Genomic DNA, 25,015 nt, shown 5'->3' on the forward strand with positions numbered 1-25,015 from the left:
CTATTATTTGGTGGTGTGGTTTCCCTCTTACAGGGCAAAATATATGTGTGGTCCTCCATTTAAAGGGCGACAGAATCATAAAAGTACAAAGCAGGTTCACGCAGAAGCGCCCCAAGTTGTTCTTCACCTTAACCATCTCCAGTGACGGGAAGTTCTAGGTAAACGCGAAAGGCGAAGTGCGTATATCCCTTTGGCCACTGTATTCAAATATGGCGACGCAAGAGGGCAGCCTCCAGCAGACCGTGCCCTGCCTGTGTATATATAAAGAAATCATTCTAAGCCTATGAGAAAGCTTCCATTTGTATGTGAATTGCATTACACTTTAGTAAATATATATTTATGAAAGCAATAGTTGATATTTGCAATAAACAACCACGTAAATTACACATTGTAACTTTAAGACAGTTTCACAATTAAATGGTTGACACGGACGTGCAAGTCAAGAGACGTATAGATGCAGCATGTTAGTGACTGTATTTTTAGTGTGACACTGCTCCTAACTACACGTTGAACTATAGCTGTTGCAGTGGTGGACAAAGTACCAATATACCAATGTAAAAATGCTCCCTTACAAGTATTTTATACTTAATTAAATGTGCAGAAGTATTATCAGCAAATTGTTCTTGTAGTATCAAAAGTAAAAGTACCACTGTGAGCACTGTATTATTATACTGTATATAACACTGTTAGGTTGTAAATAGTGATGCATCAATGTGTAAGCAGGATTTTACTGTTGCTTTTACAGCTGTCAGATAATTGTAGTGGAGTGAAAGTAAAATATTTTACTTTGAAGTGAAGTTGAATACAAGCATGATGTAACCTAAAATGGAAATACTCATGTTGAGTACCTCGAAATTGACCTTAGGTCGAGTACTTGAGTAAATTTGATAAGTTACGCTCAGCCGCTGAGTCACCGAAAAGCTTCTGAAACAATGGATAAATGTTAAGAATTGACAAAAAAATTGATACAGCGTAGTATCATGGTATTATGATGGCTAATATTGTATAAAAATACGGACTGCAAGTATTGATTTTTTTATAGTATGTATTGTTAATCTTGCAAATACACAGTAAACTTTCGGTAGCCTACTAAAATAATCAAATCAGTTGCTTTCTCGGTCTACTAAATACATTTTGCTGCAATAAAAATGATTAAAGTGAGATGATCAGACTAAAAAATACCTTATTTGATAAAACAGATGTTGAGTTTTCTTTGGGGATGTAATACAGTTGAAAAGCGTACATAAATCACAGTATATCACAATATATGTTATCGCAGTTGTTAGCATAATGCATAATATCATAATATTATATTGTGACTTCAGTATTTTAGTGCCTTAGTCAAATATCCTATCATGGGGCCTCTGCTGATTCCCAACCCTGATATATGTAACGCTGTTCAGCCACATTTAAGCCAGTTTTAAGCCATACTCTGAGATGTGTATTGATCAGCCAATCACCAAAGCCCTACAGTCTATAGTTTAAATCAAGCCCTGCAGAATGTAGATGACACTGTGTGTGAAACAAACTGTGGTATCTCTCACCAACAGTGCCATTTACTGCATCAGGACAGTTTTGATATATTCAGATAAACAGCACTCATCATAATTGTCCTATGAGTCAGATTCCATTTGTCTGGTACGAGAGTGAAACACATGCTCCAGTGTGTTTTCCATTTGAGTCCTGACTGTTGTAACAACAGATTTTCCTGTCAATTCCTATCCAAACCCTCTTTTCTATTTTGCAAGATGACAGCGCCATGGTTTTGCCCAAATTATGTTGCCTAGGGACACAAATGAGAGAAACAGATAATAATCAGTCCAGGTTTCTGCACATTTGGGTTCTTTTTTCTCTCTGTGGGATGGAAATAAGTTGAGGTGGGACAGCAATAAGGAGGAAATAGCTGATTTTTTTTAAACATGCAGCTGTGGAATGGAGTGTTCTTGTTGTGACCTAGCCAGCGAGCAGCACTCTCACGCCCTTTGATAGCAAGTTTCTCTGTAGGCAGTATAAACCAACATGCAGAAGGACAGACCCTGCAGTGGACTGTAAATGCACACAGAGAGAGCCTCAAAAGGTCAGAGTTGGTGCATTCCTTAGAGAAGATTGAAGATAGATGTGAAGGGAGAGGACAGATGACTGTAAACATGGCGCTGGCGGAGGATAAAGAATATATTTGTTGGACTTGTGTCTCACTCTGAGCTGTAAAATGTGGGAACACTTGCTGGTGAGAATTTACCGACATAGCCTGCCCTTAAATTAAGTAATTAGTTACCAGATAAGAGCACACACAGAAACAGATCTGTCTCCTTACACCCCTGGAACTATTAATTTTGGGCCTTTTGCTTGTACTTGGGTCACTTTGAAGCATTGGGGTCCCTGTGACTGATGTGAAGTCGATTCTGGAGGTGTTTCAGATGTATGAAATTGCACAATTTTTCAAAGACATGTTTGCTTGTCAGTCTTGCCGCTGAGAGCTAGAGGACATGTCAAATTAGAGGTGACACCAGCTGAGGCTGCGGTGGTCTTGCGGAGCCCAAATATAGCAACATAACATAAGCAATGCACATCTGCTTGAGAACCACAGCAATGTCTGATCAAAACATTTTTGAGGCAGAAATTGGAGGTGGAATTGTGGAAATGGAACAAATGTATTAAGCATCACAACACCAAATATGTAGCGCTGACGCCAAGTGATGCCGTGAGAACCAAACTATGACTGAGACTTGTTATCTATTGTGACTGATAAACCACAACTTCACAAGACACTTGTATTTGAGGCATGAATGATGGAGTTCATTAAATATGTGGCTGACTCCTAATGATCTTGTTCTCATCTCTCCAAATGAGCTGGAGTAAATGAGTTAAAGCTGCAGACTCATAAACTGTTTCAAACAAACTTGCTGTGACTGCAGCATTATTTTTTCCAAACTGTCTCATGACCTAACATTATCAGGCTTGTGACCCTTTTGGGAATGAAAGACATTAGAAAAAGCCTGCAGAGACAAGCTGTACTGCTGCATTAACAAACATTTTGAAGGATATTTAATATTTTGTGACATTTAACTTAATAATCACAGCAGCGAGAATGGTGCAGAATCAGAGGCACTTCCCTTCTGTCTTAATTATGGTGTTTGTGTTGTTTTGGCTCCTCAGTGCCGCGAGATGTGTATATAACAATAAATCTCAGTAGAGAAACTGAAGATATTCTGTACAAAACATGAGCTACTGTGGTGGCAATGTGTTAATGTCCGTTTAGGATAAACAACTGTGTTTATCTAAGGTGAATCTTAATGGATTTTTGATACGAAATTTGGTGAGTTAGATAAATCAGCTGTAGCATTTGAAAAACAAGCAATTATTTTCCTAAAGTATTGGTTCATATCAGAGTTAAAGTGGAGCACCACCTAAATTACGAATTCCGATATTTTATTTCCATGGCCTAGAAAAGTTCAGTCAATATTTGTGAACATGAGCTCATCTCCCTCAAAGCCTGAAACCAGAGAAGTATGTCTCAAACTTGTGATGTCATCAAGTATATAGTCTGGAGCTGCTTCATAGACAATGAATGGGGAAGTGATTTTGTGGACCCACAATGTTTGTTGCTTTCTTTATACCCAAATGAGCTGTAATCTATGTTAGCGTTCTCAGTTCTGAAACAGAAAATGTACCCATATACTCAGAACATTCCCCTGCGTGCTCTCAGTGACATTTTGAACATCTTTCACCATTCATTGTCTATCCAGCAGTTTGAGTTTTAGCATTCTAGGTTTTGGATTTGGGAGAGAGTTGTTCATGTTTACTGATATTTTTTGGACTGTCTAAGACCATGGGAACAACATGTATGAATTTTGAAAAATGGTCGTAGCTCTTCTTTTAGGACCTTTACACACCTGAAATGTGAGGAATAAACAACATGAAAATGCGAAATACTCGCCCGCATCAAAACTATTTATACCAGCAACAATGCAATTTCACGAGAGTTCTAACGGGTCCGCCATTGTTCTGACGTTGTAACGTGACATCTGTTTTGCACAACATGATGGTTTAATGTCCAGTGCGAACGCTCAGGAAAAATTGACCTTGATCCAGGGAAAGAAATTACTTTTTGCTGCGTAACATTCCTCCTCTATGTGAAAGTACTCATGACAAAACAGCAGTTAAAAAATATATATATATTGATGTAAAAATAAATCTCACGGGAAACAAAACACTTCCCCACTGTGTAAAGGCCTTAAGTCTCCTTTAGCAGTGCAGGTCATACACGATGTGGTGTGGTTGCCAAAATATAGGACTTGAAGGACTGTGTTGAATATCACATACTTTCTGGTGTCGTTTGTGTAGCTACGCATGCAAAACGCTCATGAGCAAATACTACAAACCTTTGATGTTTTCACCACACATTCTTAATTTCTTTGATTTACTGGTGACACTACAGGCTACAAAGGCCATCAGAGCACTGTGAGAAAATACAGGATGTTTTGCAGCCTCTGTGATTTGTTTCAACCAGACTCCCATAAGCCGAGCGCAAATTTCATGCAGCACTAAGCTGTGCAGCTCTAAGCTGAGATCTTGGCACCGAATCAGATCACACAGTTACTGAAAACATAACTGTCTCGGTTCATTTCCCCCGTGACAAGTCCACATTTCCTTTTATATTCATTACCATGAACTGTGCATGAATAAGGAGACAAATATTTATGCTTTTACCCACAGACATAAATCCTTACACTTTCTCTTTGGCTGTCTCTGCAGTTACAAGCCCATCGTCGACTACATTGACACTCAGTTTGAAAACTATCTCCAGGAGGAGCTGAAGATCAAACGCTCGCTGTTTAACTACCACGACACCAGGATCCACATCTGCCTTTATTTCATCGCCCCAACAGGACACTCCCTAAAGTCCCTGGACCTCGTCACGATGAAAAAACTGGACAGCAAGGTACACACAAATCCATACATATGCTGTGGTCTTCCCCCTTTGGCCAAAAGCACACTCAAACACTCCTGGTGCATTTCCCATTGTCTGTGATAACTATCAGTGTTGTTGAAATCCGACCTTCCTTTCACTGTGAACGGTGCACGTTTCACTGAAGCATTGAGATCCCTGATGGTTGTTTGGGTGTGGACTCTCTGTGTCCCAAAAGAATAAGAAAGCAGAAAGAAAAATGTGGCAGTGAATGTGCAAGCTTCCATTTTGTCATAGAGGATTTCAGGAAAAGTACAAGACCTGCTTTTTGAGATTTCACACTTAAAAAACAAACATTTGCATGTTTTTTGCAAGGGAAAATGTTTGATTTCAATATGTTTTAGAATATAAGATTGTTGAAAAAGGGTCCTTTTGAGGCAGGGATATACAGTGATGTAGAAAAAACCTTTAAATAAATCCTCATCATGCTCATTGTAGTGATACTAGTCATAATGATAGTTCCTGTTTGACATATTTGCAGTTTACAGGTCCGCTGTAAAGCAGTCAATAGTCCCATTGACTTGTGGCTCTATCATTGCTCTTGTGCGAGTATTACTACACAGATTATTGGTCAGTGGATCTGTGCTTTGCCATACATCCAATGAGTTCAGCTCAGCAGAGACACAATCACTGGCTTGGCCTCAATTAGACAACTGGTGGAAAAAAAAATCTCATCACGACAGCTCTTGGAGCGTGAAAGAAGGGGAGGAGGGAGAGAGTTATAGTGGGGGAGGGTCAGAGAGGGCAAGTAAGTGAGTTTTCACATCCAAGTTGGAGCCATGTTGTATTTGTTAAGATAATATTATTTAAATTTTGGGAAATCTTTTTCATTGTCAGCAGTTCTCTTCTCTTTTTTTGTTGAAGGTTGAGCCTTTGTAGCTTGTTTTAGGCATTGATGTTAAACAAAGAATATCTTTACACACATAAGTTATAAATACAATTTCTTTGTGCTTGAATAAAATGAACCTGTTGACATTTTGATAGGATGTTTTGGAAAAGGGCTCAGTGATAAACACAGCTCAAACCATTCAGTGGTTGTTGATCCTAAATCTTGGTTTCAGTGTGTGGGAAGTGTGGAATTTCAGGAAGGTAAAAGATCCTCAAAACACTTCAGAGCATGTGTTTACAAAGCCCAGAAGAGACGAAATGACAGAGAAAGAGGTCATTCAAATGCGAAAAATGAAAAATAGTGTGCTATCAACTCTGTAAGCTTATACCGATGTCTTGGATATCAACCACTTAAACTGAGAAAGATGCATGAGCCTAGATGATAACAGGCCATTAGTGCATTTGCCTGTGTGATTTTAGTGCTGTGCTTGTTTACTTCCTGTCACAGTGCCTTAAGGTTCTTTGATAGAGCTTTGTCACATCAGTCACATTGATTTATAGCACCATGATGTATAACTACTGATAGCACTGCTGTATGGATGACAGAGTGGCAGCTTCAGCCTAGCTTGTGTCTGGTGATGCAGTGATAATGACTCCAGAGCAAAGCAGATGGTCAGCTTGTGACCAAACCTGCTGGCTTACCTCTGCCAACTATCAACGCACGGCTGTGCATCCCTGCCAAATGTCTCCCGGTGCTCTTCAGAACAATGACTGGATACTTCAGCCAACTGCCTTTCTCAAGGGACATTTAATAGTTTTGTGAGGAGCTTTGACGTCGTAACTCATGACACAGTCGATCTTAATCAAGCTTTTGTGGGTCTTGGTGTTTAAAGTCGCATAACATGAATGTTTTAAGTATTTTATAGATGATATTTTGTGATGTATTCTTGTACAACAGTCAAACTTAGCTCCTCCTTCCCTCACTGCTTATAGTGCACTGCAAGCTACAATTGCAGAGTCATGAAAAGCTAATACTATAGCAAACTAACTAAGCTAACTGCAGGCATCTACCTGTCCAACAGCAAACAGGCCAACTCTGCACAGCTTTCCAACCCCATCCTTTCCATCAGTGCTGGTGCTTTTGTTTTTGTTCTTTTTATCAATGCTGTGTCCGTGATTTTCGTAGTTTCCTCCTGGATGCATGCCAGGTTGCTGCGTTTTTATAAATTTCCAGACTCATCTATTCGCTGCATGGCTGAGGGCTACACCACTGCCCAAATGTTGCAGGCCAGAAGCATCCTGAAGGCAGCAAAATAAGAAGAAAATACAGGTAGAGAGCAGGGTCTGTTCAGATAAATACACCGCCACACACTTGTAGTGGGATGATAAGTGATGAGTGAGAGGGATTACTTTTGTTTGACTATCATTTTTTGGGGGGGAAATCCTGCGTAAGAAACCTTAAACCCATCCTTACTATTTACCAATTGTGTTTCTAAGGCCAAATTAAACGTCAACAGCAACGACAGGGGTACTTCTATTTTTTAATTATTGCTATGAGGAAACCAACATGCTGTTCTGACATGAGACGAAACCCACACAAATGACAGAATGGACATACCACAGAAAGGGCCAAGATCCATATACAGCACTTTCCTTGCTGTGAGGTGACAGCGCTGACCACTGAGCCTCTGTGCTGTCTTTACCAGCCAACAGAGTGATCAAAACCTGGCACTCCACATTCACCAACTGTCTTCTGATACCATCCAAATCATCACAGCCAACTCTCTGTACCCTCTGCTTTGAAGCAAGACATGGTAGCTTACCTGAGCTAAATATATCATCCGGAATATGAACCACAGCAAAGCAGTTAACATGAACTCAATGTGTTTGCTATCGTTTAACAGCTTACCTGCTATACTCTGCCCGAATATGAGTGAAAGCAAAGCGGCTTACCTCAGTTAAATCTTCCCATCCATTCATATAAATCAAACCCTCTTTCTTGTGAACCTCCAGTATAGCTGTGAGGGACAAATTGGTTATGCACAGGCCTTTTTGTCATCTGCAAGGTGCCACACAGTGTTGAAAGTGTAAAATAAGAGCAATGTTGGCAGCAGGCACTTTTATCCAAGATGATTTACAACCTTGTGAGTGCAACAGTGGGCTCATTTTGAGTCTGAGTGGGTGGCCACGGTGAACACCGCTCTGACCTCAGTGGCTCTGTCCCACCAATCTTTCCACCATGTGAAATATAGCTGAAAGCAAGCCAGTGTTGAGTGACCACAGTGTGGATTTGACGCTGTTTTGTTTTACAGGCCTGATGGGGTTGTTTATGCAGTGGTCTCTTTCTAGATGAAATAATAATGTGTTGCAGGCAATATCTGCAGCAGCTACTCACCACATACTCAGCCTTTGCACATTTCTATAAGCTCTAGAGATGACTGACCACAGAAAGAATGTACTTTGCTTTTACAGGTCTAGACAAGTCTTGTTTCTGAGTCTTATCAAGTCACAGATGAACTAGGTCCTCGATTAATGATCGTTTTTATTGTTGATTCATCGTACAGGTTATTTTTGAGTGAACTTATCCACTGTTAGTATCATGAAATGTCAAAAATACCAAACAAATGCCCTTTCATATGTTCCCCGACCCCAAAATGATAGCTTCAGATTTTTGTTTTATCAACCCAACAGTCAAAACCTGAAACTATGCTTTTATAAACCTGTAAAAACCATGAACTCTCCACATTTAGGAAGCTGGGACTGGTGGTTGTTCATTCATCTGTGACGATTAATTAATCAACTTATCGTTTCAGCACGACAATCTAAACACTGCCACATTCTGGTTACAATTAGTATGTCACTGCCATAAGAGGCATTTCAAGAGTTTGTCCATCTTCATCAGAGCAGAATTAAGGTCCACGGTCAAATTTTTTTAATGTCAGTGCTGAGTTATGGAGTATCAACAGTGTGTGAATATGAACTTTTATCTGGAAACCAAAGATAAATGAACAGAGCTGTCCTGTCTGCCAGATGACCCTGTCACTGGAAAAACAAGGGAAGCAGACCAGAAACAACTGTTCCCTTCAGTCTGTGGAGTTTGCTGTCAAGGCGAGACAATGGTGTTTTTCTTGTAACTGTCGTACGACTCACCCCTCCCTGCAGAGGATGGCTGAAGGCCCACCACAGTGAGTGTGGTTTGTGGTGGATGAAGGCAGGAAGAGAGATAAAGAGTGTGAAGGAGGTGTCCTTTTGTTGAAAATGTTTTTGTCTTGAATAGTAGGAAATCATTACTGGTATATTATCTAATATTAGGATGTAGAGCAGTGAGTTTGTGGAGGTCACATGACAAACAAGCATTGATATTTCCTGCTAACCTTTTAAAATGTCTTATAATTTGCATTATAGGCAGTCAAATGTGCATGTGTTCTATCATTAGTTCTAATTTACTAACAGATTTGTGTGATGTAGTGTTTTCAGATTGTTCCTTTTGGTTGGACTGTTTTGCCTGTTTGCATTAAATTAACTGTGAGTTGATGGGGAGGCTCGGAGTTGAGATGTGAGATATTGTTTGAGGTGAAAGAGACACATGGGAAGTTAGTTTTTGGCCTTTAAAATCCTTAGCAAATGATTGCTGCAGTTTGTGTCAAAATTTGTAGTCCTTCTCAGAGTCATAACTCAGTCAGTCTATCTCAGATGTCCATTGCGTATAAACATCCCTAAACCTGCTTAGAAGTCATAGAAAAGAGATGCTCCTTGTGACTCCAGAACTCCAAAGTTGCCTGAGAATCATCACATTTTTTAGCGTGCTTCAGTTTCAAAGTAATCCCGTGATAGTTGTCTGTTGTTGTCTGTACACCCATTGCAAACAGGAACTCCCATCAGCCTATTTAGTAACTTTCTAAAAGTTATTTGCCGAAATGTAAACAAATGTAGGCTAAAAAAAGGGTTGTTGCCCACAACTAACTCACTGAGTCCATGCAACACTTTACTTCCTGTTTACCAAATTATGGGGACTGAGCAGCTGATTATCCCCTAAATTGAAGTAAGACGAAAAATAGTAATAGGAGTAGGGCTTGGTATTCTTTAGCAATTATTATTCCAGTACTTTATCTGATACCCTTTTTCCTACGTTATTCAACCCATCATGTAAGTGTAAGCCTTCAGCTGAGTAAAATGCCATCAGACCCCACAGGCGTATAGTAGAGCCATGCTTTCAAATGTTTTGGTGGCATCTCTGCATGCTGAACTGCCAACTTTGTTTAATACACTGCGCTTGACTTCACCACAGACTGTATGGGTTGTAGCTGTTGCGGTAGTGGGCCAATCACACGTCCCATTAAAACAAAGAATACTTACAGTGATTGGCTGTGAGAAAAACCATCAAATAGTTTTTCTCTTGTCTAGATGGCGGCACAGGAAGGATTCAATACCGACATTGATTGGAGAGGTTTTGATATTACTTGGTACTGGATTAATTTGGTTGATACTCTAAAGGTATTGAGTGCCAATACCCATTCCTAAATAGAATTCAATAATATTAACTTTTTGCAAGTTCAATCCATCCACTTTCATCCGCTTATTCGGGACTGGGTCGCGGGGGCAACAACCAAGCAAAGCACCCCAGATGTCCCTCTCCCCAACAACGCTTTCCAGCTCCTCCTGGGGGACCCCAAGGTATTCCCAGGCCAGATGAGATATGTAGTCCCTCCAGTGTGTTCTGCCCCGAGGCCTCCTACCACTGGGACATGCCTGAAACACCTCTAATAGGAGACACCCAGGAGGCATCCTGATCAGATGATGCCCGAACCACCTCAACTGACCCCTTTCGATGCGAAGGAGCAGCGGCTCTACTCCGAGCTCCCTCTGGATGCCTTAGCTCCTTCCTCTATCTCTAAGGCTGAGCCCAGCCACCCAGCTCATGACCATAGGTGAGGGTAGGGCCGTAGATGGACCAGTAAATCAAAAGCATTGCCTTCGGCTAAGCTCCTTCTTCACCATGACGGTCTGGCACAGCGCCCACATCATTGCAGAAGCCACATCAAACTGCCGATCCATCTCACGCTCCATTCTACCCTCACTCATGAACAAGACCCTGAGATACTTTTCCCGTGTTGCACTATAAATATGTATACTCTCCACTATCCATTCATGTACAGAGATATTTGACCTGCGTAAGATCAAACCAAAAAAACGCAAGAAATACCACGCTTTGTGAATTCTTTTTTCTTCCCTGGTTATCTTGCATGCAAATTGCTTTGATGTGGTTACTTAAGCCCTCTGGTGCTCCTAGTCGCTCAGAACAAACACTGAGAACTATTTCGGAATACTCTTTGGCCAGCTGGGAAAACCCGGTTGTGGGAAGTGAACAAATTTCCCTGTCCCCTCCCTCCTCACGGACCATGTCAAGACTACTCACACAAGGCTGTTGTCAGCACTGGAAAGCGATTACTGTACTTGATTTGTTAAATAAGGGTTAAAACACGATACTGGCTGCCCTGCTGTAAATTAATGATCCAATAAAGTATGATGAGCCTGTAATTTGACTCTTAACAAGTGCTGGCTCTTGCTCTGAGGCACACTATGGAATTGATGAGTGAATCTGTGGGGATCCTCCTCGTCCTCCTGGTTAGTGATTTGGGAAATGCAGCCATGCAGAGGAATGCAGACAAACTGTGTTTATTTCTGCACATCTGCTGCTGATTGGAGATGGAACCTAGTTTGTTTTCATAATCGCTGTTTGTTTTATGTATCTTACGGGGTTCTGACTGAGCTTATTCACTGTATGGTGCTGCTGCATATGGTCTTGTGTGCCTTCTCAGCCGTGTTTAGCGATCTACTTAGCTTGGTTTCTGTTTTTAATTAGGTCTTCAGTATGTTTAATTTAGCTTCGTTCACAGTGTTTGTTCATGACCTGCTGACAAAAGGAAGTTAATTGCTGTAATCTGTAATTCACTGAAAACACAGGCTTGACTCTCTGTGCATCTGCTTTCATCATTTTGAGCTTGACAGGTACATTTTGTCCTGTCATGAAGATGCATGTCTTACCAGCCTCAGAAAAAACCATTACATAATGAAATCCACGTATACACTTTAACAGAAAGCAGCTTTCAGTACAGGACTGCATATATATTTGTGGCAGCCTCAACCATAAAAATAAAGACACTGCTCTACACATTTAATAACGTTGCTTATTAAACCCCCACCCTCTCTTTTTCTCATCCTCTCCTCAGGTCAACATAATTCCCATCATTGCCAAAGCAGACACAATCTCCAAGAGCGAGCTCCATAAATTCAAAATAAAGATTATGAGTGAGCTGGTGAGCAACGGTGTCCAGATATATCAGTTCCCAACAGACGATGAAGCCGTCAGCGAGATCAACGCCTCCATGAATGTAAGTTATGCCACTTACAAATTCTCATATAATCAGTCTTTCTATCTTTTTACCTTTACAAAAAAAAAAATGCCAAATGTGTTTCTGTACAAGCAAAATCTGGATTTATGGCACCTCTCAGCATTGTTGGATTAAGAAGGGTTTTTTGTCTTGAAGATATGTGTGCCTACTGACTTGTAACATCATGTCTTGTATCAGATGTGTATCACACGTGTTGCACATCTGTGGCAGCACATGTCAGCACCATTGTATTGCTTTTAACACATGCTTTTTCTCTTATCTTGACACTTGGCAATCCCACAAATCTGTGAGTGTATACAGGGAAAAGCTGTAGAAGTACATGCAAATACCAGCTGAGCCTCAGTATGTGCCTGGACATACAGTATGTGAAAACATTATATATGGTTTTACACAAAACTGTATGAATGCTGGCTCTGTTTGATCGCACCAGTTCCCCATTCTTCAGTTCTTTCCATAATAAAAAGATTTTATGAACACGATGGCAGCATATGCTTCCCTGCAACTGGCTTTATGTCCATTTGTACATTTTCTGTTGTCAAAATATACCACTTTACTTACTGAAAGGTATATGCATGCAGCGATACAACTGAACATACACTTTTGACTTTTGCTCAGGCGGCAAACACAAATACATTTTTAGCTTTTTTCTGTTTTGATTTTATAATTGAGATGATGTATAATCACACCGTGCTCAAAAACACACCCACACATGTACAAATGAACAAACAGTAAATTCACTCCTGGATAAACAGGACTGCATTTGGTTTTTCCCAGACACAGTCCTTGTACAGTATCCCCATCTATTCATAGTCGCTTACATCAGCGCCCACACTCACCAGCTTGTTCCTCTGAGCTGCAACCAGCCAGCTGGTTTCAACTCACCACCTAATATTTGAGGTTGCGTATCAGGCATGTTTTCCCCATGATGCCTCACTGTCAATCCTAACGAGGCGTAGTAGTTCTGAGGGCAGTAAGAAAGTGTGTGTGTGTGTGTGTGTGTGTGTGTGTGTGTGTGTGTGTGTGTGTGTGTGTGTGTGTTTTATCACTTCAACAAAATAGGCCTTTCAGACCCAACTGAGCCACATGTTAAACTTAAAACACAGCTCTGGAGCAGCTCATGTGTCAGCGTGGTTACACTTCTCTGTGGTGTGGTCTGGTTGTGAAAGATAAGAGCGCCAACAGCCACAGTGAAACAAGTTTTATTTGAAAGTAAACACTCAATTTTCATTTATTCTTTTTGTTGTGTTATTTGTACATAACATGTTTGTGTCTAGTGAAATTTAACTTGTGAAGTGGCTGCTGTGCTGTAAAGAATATCCACATGAAGAAACGCTTTAACTCTGAAGACAGAGGGGGCTGGGACTCGGCCCCTGTTCGTGGCTCCAGTTACATTTGTGGCCTCTTGACCTTTTTAACACAATAACATCTTTTCCTGCACAGGCCCATCTGCCCTTTGCCGTGGTTGGGAGCGTGGAAGAGGTCAAAGTGGGGAACAAAACAGTGAGGGCCAGACAGTACCCCTGGGGTGTGGTGCAAGGTGAGAACCATTCACAAGCAAGCTAAACAGGGTGTGTGTTTGTGTGTGTTTCTCAAGCAAATACCAAAGTGAGTACATGAAGAGGTCTGCAGATGTTTTAACTGTGGTGCTGGATAATAACGATGGAAAAAAAGAAGCTTCAGTTTAATATTACACAAAGAAAAATAGCTCCATTAAAACTGGTTAATAATTCCATTGTTACTCAATCACTTCCTGTTCGTCACTAGTAAATGTTTTGCTGATGTCTGTCCAGCCTCTCTCATGACTTCCCGTGCCTCTAATGAAGCAACAGAAAGGCCTTGAACAGGCGTTGCCTTTGTCATTGTCCTTACAGAGATGATATTTGAGAGCTAAACACCTTAGGAAAATACAAAGCCAAGTAATTTATAGTTATAAATTGTTACGCTTCATTTTTGCCCTGTGCACACCTGATGATGCTGGTTAGTTTGCATATCCACTCGCTGTTGGCTGATTGTTAGGTTGCTAGGTTACAGGTATTAAATAGGTCATTCAGGTGGAGTGTGAGTTGTATTGAAGGATATTGGCACCCTCACGAGTTTCTCTCAACCAGTCAAGTTACGATGTCAGTATTTGAGCTGTGGTACAGTCGTTATTATGCCATAACAGGAGTGTGCACACATGATGATTCAGGGTTTTTTTGGATTGTGAATGCGTCTGACAGTGGTCGTGTGTGTCATTTTTGAGGAAGATACACGCCTCAGTCTCTTTTCCGGTCCCTGAGGCCTTGCTCTTTTCACTCTGCCACTGTTTGGGTACACATGTAGCCGTTTTGTCATGTTAAAGGCCACCGCAAAGCAGAAGTTGCAGATTGGACGCGGGCAATTCAAACCTATAGCTGCAACAATTGGTTGATTATTGGATTAATTCATCAAAAGAAACTTAATCTGCAACTATTTTGTTAATTATTTTATCATGTTTAAGCAAAACTACCAAACATTTACTGGGTGTTCCTTCTCAAATGTGTTCAATTGCTGGTTTCTTTGTCACATGTGATAGTAAATGAAATACAGTTGTTTAGTCAGACAATTCAAATTTGAAGACATCGTCTTGGGCTGTGGGAGCTTTTTATTGGTGCTTTTTTATTGGAAATAATCATTATTTGCAGCCCTAATAACAACCTCTAACAACAACATGCACTGGTAAAGATTTACCAAACACCACTTAAACTGTACATGGAAGTGCACATGCAGGAGAAATGAGGAAACATACAGTTAACTATATAATTAACTTCCACCTTTCTACTTTGCAAATAAATTCTTCACACTGCCTTTTCATAGAAGCAAAATTAAATCACATGATTCATTACTAATTAAAATATAAGTGTAGGATCTATTTTACACCACATGATGGTTGTCTTGAGGATGTTGTGCTCTTAAAGAGAAACGATATAATCCAGCAGCTGAGAAAGCAAAGCGTCTATCAGTATCCACAGTGAAAGATGTTTTCTTGCTCATGGCAAAGTAGTGAGTGCGTCCCACAGTTTGCCTGTTTATTTATACCCTCCCTCTCAATGCGGAGTGCCCTCCACAGCTGCGAGTGCGACTTTATGCAGAGTGACACTGCGAAATGAAGGGCGAGTGGGTAGAGATTGTTTTGGGAAATTGCCAGCGTGCGTCTGTGTGCGCGCTTGTGATGTGTACAGCATTATATGTTGTTCTTAATATACATGGACAGTATGCATTTGTGTGTGCGCCTGGCGTGCATATGTGCCTGTATGTTTGCATGCATGTGTCACCCATGATGGAGACATCACCAGGGATCTTTGTTTCCCACAGCTCATTCCTCTGTGCTTCTCAACGAGAGTAAACATTTTAATTTAATAATGTCACACAGAGTTGTGCTGTGAGAATATTACCGCTAAGATGGGAGTTAAGACTCTCAGAGAAGCCCTCCCCCTCCAGCTCTCTTTCTCTCTTCCTTCCTTTCCTCGGTTTACTGCTCTTACATCCTCACCCTGTCTTCCTTTCCTCTCTCCATTATCCACTGACCGCTCTCATTCCCCAACCCTCAGAGGACACCCTATGGTTATTTATACAGCCTGCTGTTTGTCTCCAGGGGGACAGATTCCTTAGGACTCCCATCAGTCACTGTGAAGCTATAGTCCTGTCCATTAACATACAGAATAGGGCCATCTGCTTTTATGTAAGCCCATTTAATTGGGATTTGTCTCCATTGTCATAGCAGCAATGAACAAATACGGGTCTGCGGCCAAAAACTGCAGTTCCTTCAACAGCCACTTGAGGCTGGCTCCAAAAGCGAGTCAATCCTTATAGACCCAGTCTGGTACAAAAAAAGGAGTCACCATTTCCCCGTTCATGACAGCTGTTCGGGGCTGAATTTTTAAATAACCCCTTTTAAATTAGTCCAAATATGGTTACTTTGGGTCACTTCTTGCTCCAAAAATCCAAGATGGCGATGGCCAAAATGCCAAACTCAAGAAAAGTTGAAAGCAATTGTTGTCATATTCCATCATTTCGGCTGTAAGAAGTCATGCTGCTCTGTTTCCATGAGCATCATAAGATTTCAATTTATAGATTATTGTATTATTTCTAGAGCAGAAACTGTCATTGCCATTTGTTCCTCTGTCATTGTCTGCTTCTAATGATCTCCTCAACCTTGCCCATTTCTGTCTGACAACAAAATTCTGGTCTGATCGGATGTACTACAAGAAAACTACTTAGCTTTTAGCCAGGCCTGCCAACAAACCTGATGGCTCACCATTCATACAACACACTTTGTCACAGTATCTGAGGACAGGGGCAGAAGAGGACAGAAGTCTCAGTGTTTTACTCCACTTGGCCGACTGAAAGGAAAGCCTGTGTGTCAGTGGAAACAGTTTGCAGATGCCAGATGTCATATAGATGGGTTATGGTAACCTCTCGAAGAGCCATGGGAACTTTCCATGGACTTGAAGGGAGACAGAGGAAGGACTGTCTGCTGATAAAAAGAGTAATTGAAGGGGGCTCGGCTCACTGTGTGTGTGTCTGTGTGTGTATGTGTGTTTGTGTTTATCTTCCCTTAGGATCTTGATGCTCTGTTATCTCTGAACTCCAGACATCTGTGACATGTAGCAGACCCCTCGTATTTCTTCTCTGCGGGCTACTGTGTGTTAGTTTAACAGTGCACACATATTGTCGTGGGCGTTTGTATGTGAACGTAGATGTTATCAATCACTTACTTGCATTTGGTTCAGTCCCTTTATTCTTTTGATTTCAGTATTTCATTTTAGGTTGTGGTTGAGAAAAGATAGCACAAGATTAAAAACATTTTACTTATATCAATATCACAGTGATTACGTTGATAGTGAATGTTGGCCCTGGAGTTTTGCGTCAGAATAACCCAACAAAACCTACCTGGAGATTCACCGCTACCTTCATAGTAATAATAAATATCTTAAAATACATGTGCAAATTAAGATGATGAGCTTCTTTCTGGCCCAAAATGTTATCGTATTCGGTTTGTAGCCATGCTAGCAGTGTGACTCAATGGATGGCAGTGTCAATTGGGTGGTGAGTCGACCCACTTTGGTAAAAAACTGAACCATCTTAGACATCCATGGTCTCCAGAGGATAAAGGGTGACTTGGCGAACATCCGACTTTTCCTGCAATGCCATCAACATGTTGATTTTTTTTCGGTCTTATGTTTGGCTATTGGCTGGAATCCCATGATATTAGGTACAGATGTTCATAGTACCAAGAACATTAATCCTAATGACTCCCATGACTCCCTGTCTTTTTCTCTAGAGCCACCAGCAGTCACGTACACAGTGAATTATCTCAACATCTACTGAATAGACTGGCACAGAATCTTGTACAGACATTAATTGGTCCTTTGCAGACATATCCTAATGGCTTTGGAGATCCTTTGACTTTTCATCTAGCACTACCATAGGTCCACATCTGCTGTTTTATGTGAAATATCTTTGGATGGATTGCCATAAAATTTGGTACAAACCTTCATGCCTTACAGAGCCACTATTTTAGCCCTTCTTTGTGTCATATTTTTTTGCGACTGTCACTAATATCTTGCACAAAACTATCAGCTATGGCCACATTATTTACAGTGTAGCTTTACTGTGGCTGCTATCATATAAATAATTCAGCTTGTCTACCACTCACACTGTGATAAAGCCTTACCAAAACAAATGATCAGCCTGGAACACATTGATGATTTTGATCTATTTTCACATTTCACATTCGTCTATTTCCCCTAACTTTTGGTAACAGCAGATTTATTGTCAGCCATGTCTCTATTTGATTGTTTCTGTCCTCATGCTTGCGTGTATATGTGTCTGCAGAGCCTCATGCTCAGATATCTTAAGGGCTCAATGCTACAGTCAGTCAGAGCATTGGCCCTCATTCAGCCCTCAGCGGGGGGCCGGTACAGAGAGACTATTAGATGCCAAATGAACAGATAATTTCAGTAGCCTGGATGCAGCCCCGGAGAACAGCTCATGTCTGTTTTTAACTTGTACATTCCCACTAATGACGTGCGGCCAGTTAGCAAATATATGTAAAAATAAGAGTGCGTGACTCAGCTGCATCACTGCTATTGTTTTACAACCTTTTCAGATTTATTTTGGGTCTAAAAGCGTTACAGTAGACACTGATGAGTTAGTCCTAATTGCTTGTTTTTTTGTCTTTGTCGAATGTATCTTATTTCTTATTTGTTTGGGTTGCATTTTTCTTAAGGAGAGGCTGAATGCCATGCTAATTGGACATTTTCAATGTCATTATTGCTGCCGTTACATCCTCAGAGCTCACAGCTTGTGGTGGTATTCAAACACAGCATACATCCCATTCTCCGTCACTGCTACCCCGGGGTACATGGCATACACTCCTGCCCCTGAAATGCCACGTGCCTCCGCTCTGCACGTGCCCTCAGCCACCACACACACCAGATCTGAGTCAACAGAAAAAAAGCTTTTATAACATTCTTCCAAAGGTTTTCTAACAGGTTGATCACATTAACTTGCTGAAAGGGGGAAAGTTATTTTTCCTCTGATGACACGTCCATTTTAACGAGTCACTCACTCTAGTTTTTCCAAGTTTATCCAGCTGATGTATCCAGTTATACACTAGACCACAGCTGCTTTACGTAGTGCTCCAGGTTTTTAGTACTTAGCAGAAATTTGGCACCTCAGTGTGAAAGATTGGAGGAGATTGAGCATATCAAGTAATTAGCAGTTTTCCAAGTTTCCACATAGACTGTGAAGTTATCAAGTCTGCAAATGGGGGGAAAATACTGTCAAGAAGGGAAAACTTTATTTTCAAAGGGAGGAGTATTTTTTGTTGAGAACATATCAGAATCAGAGACTTCGATCCTTTTTTGGTTCAGTCAACATTATCAGACCTGCCGGAGGCACTGTCACTGCTGCTAGCTACACTATTTAAGAGGCTCATTGTTTTTCAATCAGCTAACATCCAATTTTGCAAAATTCCTCATTTGTTTCTATACCTGCCAACCTTGAGATCTCAAAAATAGGAAGAATTTTGGGGTTCGGGTCTGGGGGCCCTTCCCCATAAAAGTTTGAGTGTCAAACACTTTTCTGCCTGCATTCTGGTGACTTTTAAAGAATGAAAAGAATGAATGAATGAAAAGAAATGGGTATTCTTCTCTCCAGGATGTCTGAAATTTGATTGAGTATGTATTTCCTTAGTACTCTCCATTTCTTTCTCTGTCTCACTCACTGAAGAGGATGAGATATGAGCAGCTTTCTTCCGATCAGGGCCAGGAAACAACATTTGGTGTGGCTATATTGTTGTCCAGGTGGAAACAGTAGACTTTTAGAGTCGTACGGCTTATACACATTGTACAATGCCAGGAATGAAAAGGGAAAAAAAAGTTGTGAGCATTTGTCATAAATCAGGATATATACACAAGAATTGTTGACCTGGGAGGAAACCACAAGAGGGAATTAAAAGACGTGAGTCTCCTGGAAAAACCAAGAGGGTTTACAAGTATGTTGGTCAATCTATCTACCAATTTCCTGCCACTTATCAAAGTCAAGGTCATGTTAATCTTAGTAAATGTATCATTAGGAATAATCGAAGTATTGAGAAAATATGATACAACCATAAATACTTCTCGGCGTTATTGTCTCTGTTGATTTTCCATCATACATTTATACTTTAGCTGGTATGATCTTGGCATAACTTTCTGAACCCTGCAGAAACTCTGTAGCTGACTATTAGCTGCATATTGCAATATTATTACCCACTTGTTTAATCCAGTCTCTACATTTAGGCACCCGTGCACACTTGCTCTTCCCACGTTGACTTTTGTTGTGGCCTCTAACACAAAAAAAAATCCAGAACGATGGAGTAAATGAACTGTGGGTTAAAAAGCTCCATCAGAGTGGCAATGACGCCTAGGGTAGCCTCCCCTCAGCTGTCAGTCTGTCAGACAGGAAACTCTTCCTGCTCTTTCCCCACCATGAAATCGTTTAACTGCCGGAGTCACTCAGACATAAACCTTAAGTGAAGTTGTTAAAGTTGCTCCAGTAAAATGAATGAACTTGAAACGTGCAGGATAGCTCCAAGTTATCAACTCCTCTTTGCTGGCAAAATGTGATAGATTTGGTCAGATTAAATGGCTGCCAAATGTGATTTATCCAGTTGTATTTAGTGCAGACAAGTTCACATTCCTGTAGAGACGTGGTATGATTTCCTGCTTTTAAGAGAGAAATGTAGAGAAAGGGAGGGAGGTAGGGTGACAGATGGGGTGTTAAAATAAGTTAGAAGCAGTGAAAAAGACAGCCAGACACAGAATGAAAGCGAAAAGCAAAGACTCAGAACTGTAACTGCACATTTGTAGCTCTGATGCTAACTGTCAAAAACATTTTTTCAAACAGTGTGGCAGAATATCACCTGAACCGCTCTCCTGATTCTGCTGTTTTTTTTCCTTTAGTCGAAAATGAGAGCCACTGCGACTTTGTAAAACTGAGAGAGATGCTGATCAGGGTCAACATGGAGGATCTGAGGGAGCAGACCCACGCCCGCCACTACGAGCTGTACCGACGGTGTAAGCTGGAGGAGATGGGATTCAAAGATACAGATCCTGACAGCCAGCCCTTCAGGTAACGAGAGAGGAGAGTGAAAACACACCCAAAATCCAAAACCACAGAGATACTCAAGTGTCAACAACAGGGAGAGTCTCTAATACCTAATCTATTCCTGTCTTCCTTTCACTCCAGTCTTCAAGAGACATACGAGGCCAAGAGGAAAGAGTTCTTGGGGGACCTGCAGCGTAAAGAGGAAGAGATGCGCCAAATGTTTGTCAACAAAGTAAAAGAGACAGAAGCAGAGCTGAAAGAAAAGGAGAGAGAGGTCAGTCTCAAGGGACATTATGGTTGTAGAGGCAGTATATTTGATTTTAAATGGTCGCTAATGTCTCCACATCAGCTTTAGAGTTGCTGTTTTCTTTCACTAATCTTTTTATTTATTTTATTACCAGATTTCTGGACAGTATACAATGATATATTAAAGATATCAGAGTGAGCTTGTCTCTGGTTGGTATACAAAACCTACAACATTGAGAACATGAACTGAGCCCATACTGTTCTTACCCTAATCTCCCATTTCCATATCACCCACCCTTCATTTTTCAGCTCCTGATGTTGCTGCTTGATATGAAATAATGGATGTGGTTGAGTCGAGGAACTGTGCTCAGATATTATCCATTTGTTTAGAAGAAGAAGAAGAAGAAGAAGATATACTTTTTGTAGTCAGTTTGAGTGAGAGTGAGAGTTAACTCAACTCTTACCAAGTACCCATTCAAATCTCTTGTCTCTCTTCTATCCTCCTCCTGTCATCCCCGTTCCTGCCTGTCCATCACCACCCTCTCCTCCTCCCACCCAGCTGCACGACAAGTTTGAGCATCTGAAGCGGGTGCACCAGGAGGAGAAGAGGAAGGTGGAGGAGAAGCGGAGAGACCTGGAGGAAGAGATGAACGCCTTCAACAGGAAGAAGGTGGCAGCTGAAACGCTCTCCTTATCTCAGCCCCTCAAGAAGGACAAGGACAAGAAAAAGTAAGACCGATCGCTCCTGTCAATCACTCACTTGCCCCATTCCTCTTTCCATAGCAGGAAGCTGCTTGTTTCCCACCACCCTGCTCTTTTCCTTAACTAATCCTGTTGTCTTTTCATTCTGTGCCTTAAATCCTGAATTTCCTTTTTGTACCCTAGCCTCTCTTGTCCCTCCTCTTTTTGCTCTCTAACCCCCTGTTACAAGCTTTTAAGCAGAAGCTGTGCATCCTGCCAACTCCTGTGGCAAAGTGTCACGTTAATGACCCTTTTAACTCAATGTGCCGTGTTGTTGTCGACCTGTCTCCAAACACACAAGCATCTCAGCTATTAGAAAGGTCTGGCATGTGTTAAGGAAACTTCCTCCCTTTTTTTTTTGTCCTGTCCAAGCTTAACATTTCCTGTCCTTTCACTCTTTCCTTTTGCCTCGCTCTAATTATTCAGGATATTCAGGGAGGAGGCAGTGAAGCAATTGAAAGCTCGGCTTATAAATAGGTGACGCAGAATACAGCTTGCAGAGGGCAAAGCTGATTTCAGAAGGGGTATGCTGACTGTGCATATGCGTTTATGATGGCATGGGTATAAAAACAATATAGGTTTCTCATGATTTAGCTCATTAACTACACTTCATGTATATTTCACTGTCATGCACAGCATAGTTTGTAGATTATTGGTTTACTTTGCAAACAGCAGTTCTATTCTGGTCATTTCAATACAGTATGACAGTCGACTCACAGATCCATTATCCAATAACTCATTGCAGTGATCATCATGTTGCATTCACTGTCTGGTCTATTTGTATTCTGTGGTGATGCAGTGCGTCTACAGCAGGCATTGTTTAAAAAAAAAAAAATCCACCCTTAAAGGTGTATTTTAGGAGCCTTCCTCTTCCTCTGGTTTTGATTTACCAACAGTGCACACAATGTGGCCAAAAGTATGTGGACAGGCCTTTGTGTTTCGGCTATGCCCCTTAGAACCAGTTAAGGGAAATCTTAATGCAAAACACAGTGATGTTTTAAATTTCACTGAACTAATTGCAGCAGATAGAGCACTGACCTCAATCTCATCACACTTGTTGGATAAATTTGAGCCGCAAGCCTCTATAAATATATAATTTTGGTGAATCTTAAAGCAGCTTTTAAGTTTCTGCAAGTTAATCTTCAGTCTTCTTGACTGACAACTGAATCTAATGGCTGTGTTGAGGTTAGAAATGATCTGAAAATGCACGCCAAGCACTAGACGGAGATATGCAGTGACCTGTGCATGGGCTGTACAAAGTGTCATACCATACCAGTCATACGTTCTGACAGTGCATGTAAAGAGGTCTGGCTCCATCTTGTGGCTGCTCACACACATTGCTGCCAGTGCTGCTGTAGGAAACTGATCTTCCATTTTGTGGTTTTGTGAAGGAGATTCCTCAGATTCTTAGTTTGCTTCTAAAGTGATCATTTTACTTCCTAAAGTATTAAGTTTTGTTACACTTGAGGACACATGCTGATACTAAACCACTGCTTATTCCAGATTAAAAGGAGCATTTCAGAGGATACAGTTAGGAGTAACATTTGAAAAGGAAAGTGTAGAGCTCCCCCTGCTGACCAATAACTGCATCAGAATGAATGTAGTTGTGATGGCTCACACTATTTTCTTTTTACTAACAGAAACTCTTTATTTATCTGTATCACCTCTTTGCTTCAGCGCTATTTTATTAATTTTCTATAGATTTCAAATATTTGTTCATGATTTATTATTTTTGCAAAGTAGCTGTTTATTCATCCAATTTATTTTTATTGTTTGTCATTGTTTTTCAGTTAATTTATGGCCGCTGTATTCCCTCCCACACACGACCATGGATTTGTCATCCATCACCACAGCAACGACAACACCTGTTGATTTTTTTTGTTTGTTTTGTTTATTTTGTCTTATTTTGTTCTGACATTCCATCTTGACATTGTGCACACGGACCAAAGACTCTGAGGATGATGATGACGCTCATGATGAAGCCACAGGGGAGAGAGAAAGAGTGAAAGATGGTGAGAGATAATGAGGAAAAAATAATGTTCACTTGCCAACAGTGGCCATCTCATTTATTCAGGATCTTTCATTCTATGCTTTTTTTTTGGGACACTTTTTATATATATATATATATATGCATTTTGTTTTTCTATGTTGTGATTTAAAGATTTTCTGTTGTTGTTTTTGTGTTTTTCCATCAACTATTCACACAGAAACGAGCGGTCCAAACCTTTTGGTACGACAGTGTAACACAGTGGGCAAGCCGTTTAAAAGTTCAGTATGTATTGAAAGAATTTAGGGGTGTGTTTGATTTTATACGACTGGCATTTTGATATCAGTGACATCAAACGTTTCCTAAAGTCTTTTAAATACCCGAACTGTTTGAAATGTTGTTACCTGTTAACCTTTCTGTAATCAGGAGAAATTAGATTAAGTACATTTCACAGTAGAGTAAATCCCCGAGACCAAATAAAACATATAAATAGCATGTCAAGCAATAAAACTGAGTACCTGTATATATTACTGTATATACATAGGTACTGACAACCTAAAGTATAGTCTTAACTCTTAATAAAAAAATATGCAATATTTTGGTGCTGTTTCATATTAACTCAGTAAATGTATGTGAATATTTTCTAGAGCTTTACCCAGCTTAATATGCAAAATGTACTAGTTTTTGAATATGATATTATTGTAAGAAGCACATATGACAGTGTACATTGTCCACAAATGATGTAACTTTATTGTAAACCACGAGCAATCGCCTTGATGCGAGTGTTGTGACGGTGGACACACACTCAAAGATGAAGCCAGTATATGTACTATATAAACAGTATATACATACACACACAGGATTCAGGAAAACATACAAGCCTCAGCGAGCTGTGTAAGAGTTTACACTCAGAGAGAAGCGAGCAGCTGTATTTACTGTCTGTCGGTGGAAATAAATGCAAACCCCCCCCTCCTCCTCCATCCTGACTTTGATGTGTCTCTCTGCTATGATTTTCTTAACGATATTCAGCCGGGAAACAGATGAAAGTGAAAAACAGGCATGTGAAGACACTTATTCCCTCACACACACACACAAGCACAGACAAAACGCAGTGGCTGTCGGCCTCAGCTGTAACCCCAACAGCTGTCAGCTTGAGATGCAGCGTTTCCTGTTTAGTGATCCCTAGCTGAGAGATATTTGCTCAGTCTGCACACGATC

At 40.7% G+C, this 25,015-nt stretch overlaps 1 protein-coding gene across 3 annotated transcripts in view; it reads left to right on the plus strand.

Moving 5' to 3' along the window:
• Window positions 1-25,015, plus strand: part of septin8a (septin 8a) — a 48,121-nt gene that overhangs the window by 15,695 nt on the left and 7,411 nt on the right. For 2 of the 3 annotated variants that reach the window (XM_033633711.2, XM_033633719.2), the window contains exons 4-9: window positions 4,756-4,942; window positions 12,028-12,189; window positions 13,651-13,747; window positions 20,679-20,847; window positions 20,965-21,097; window positions 21,629-21,798. In XM_033633711.2, coding sequence (XP_033489602.1) covers window positions 4,756-4,942; window positions 12,028-12,189; window positions 13,651-13,747; window positions 20,679-20,847; window positions 20,965-21,097; window positions 21,629-21,798 — 918 coding nt within the window. Of the gene's footprint in view, window positions 1-4,755; window positions 4,943-12,027; window positions 12,190-13,650; window positions 13,748-20,678; window positions 20,848-20,964; window positions 21,098-21,628; window positions 21,799-23,600; window positions 24,778-25,015 lie in introns of those variants that run through there. The other variant, XM_033633725.2, reaches the window with a different exon arrangement.

The sequence above is a fragment of the Epinephelus lanceolatus genome, chromosome 11 (assembly GCF_041903045.1).
Source record: "Epinephelus lanceolatus isolate andai-2023 chromosome 11, ASM4190304v1, whole genome shotgun sequence".
NCBI lineage: Eukaryota > Metazoa > Chordata > Actinopteri > Perciformes > Serranidae > Epinephelus > Epinephelus lanceolatus.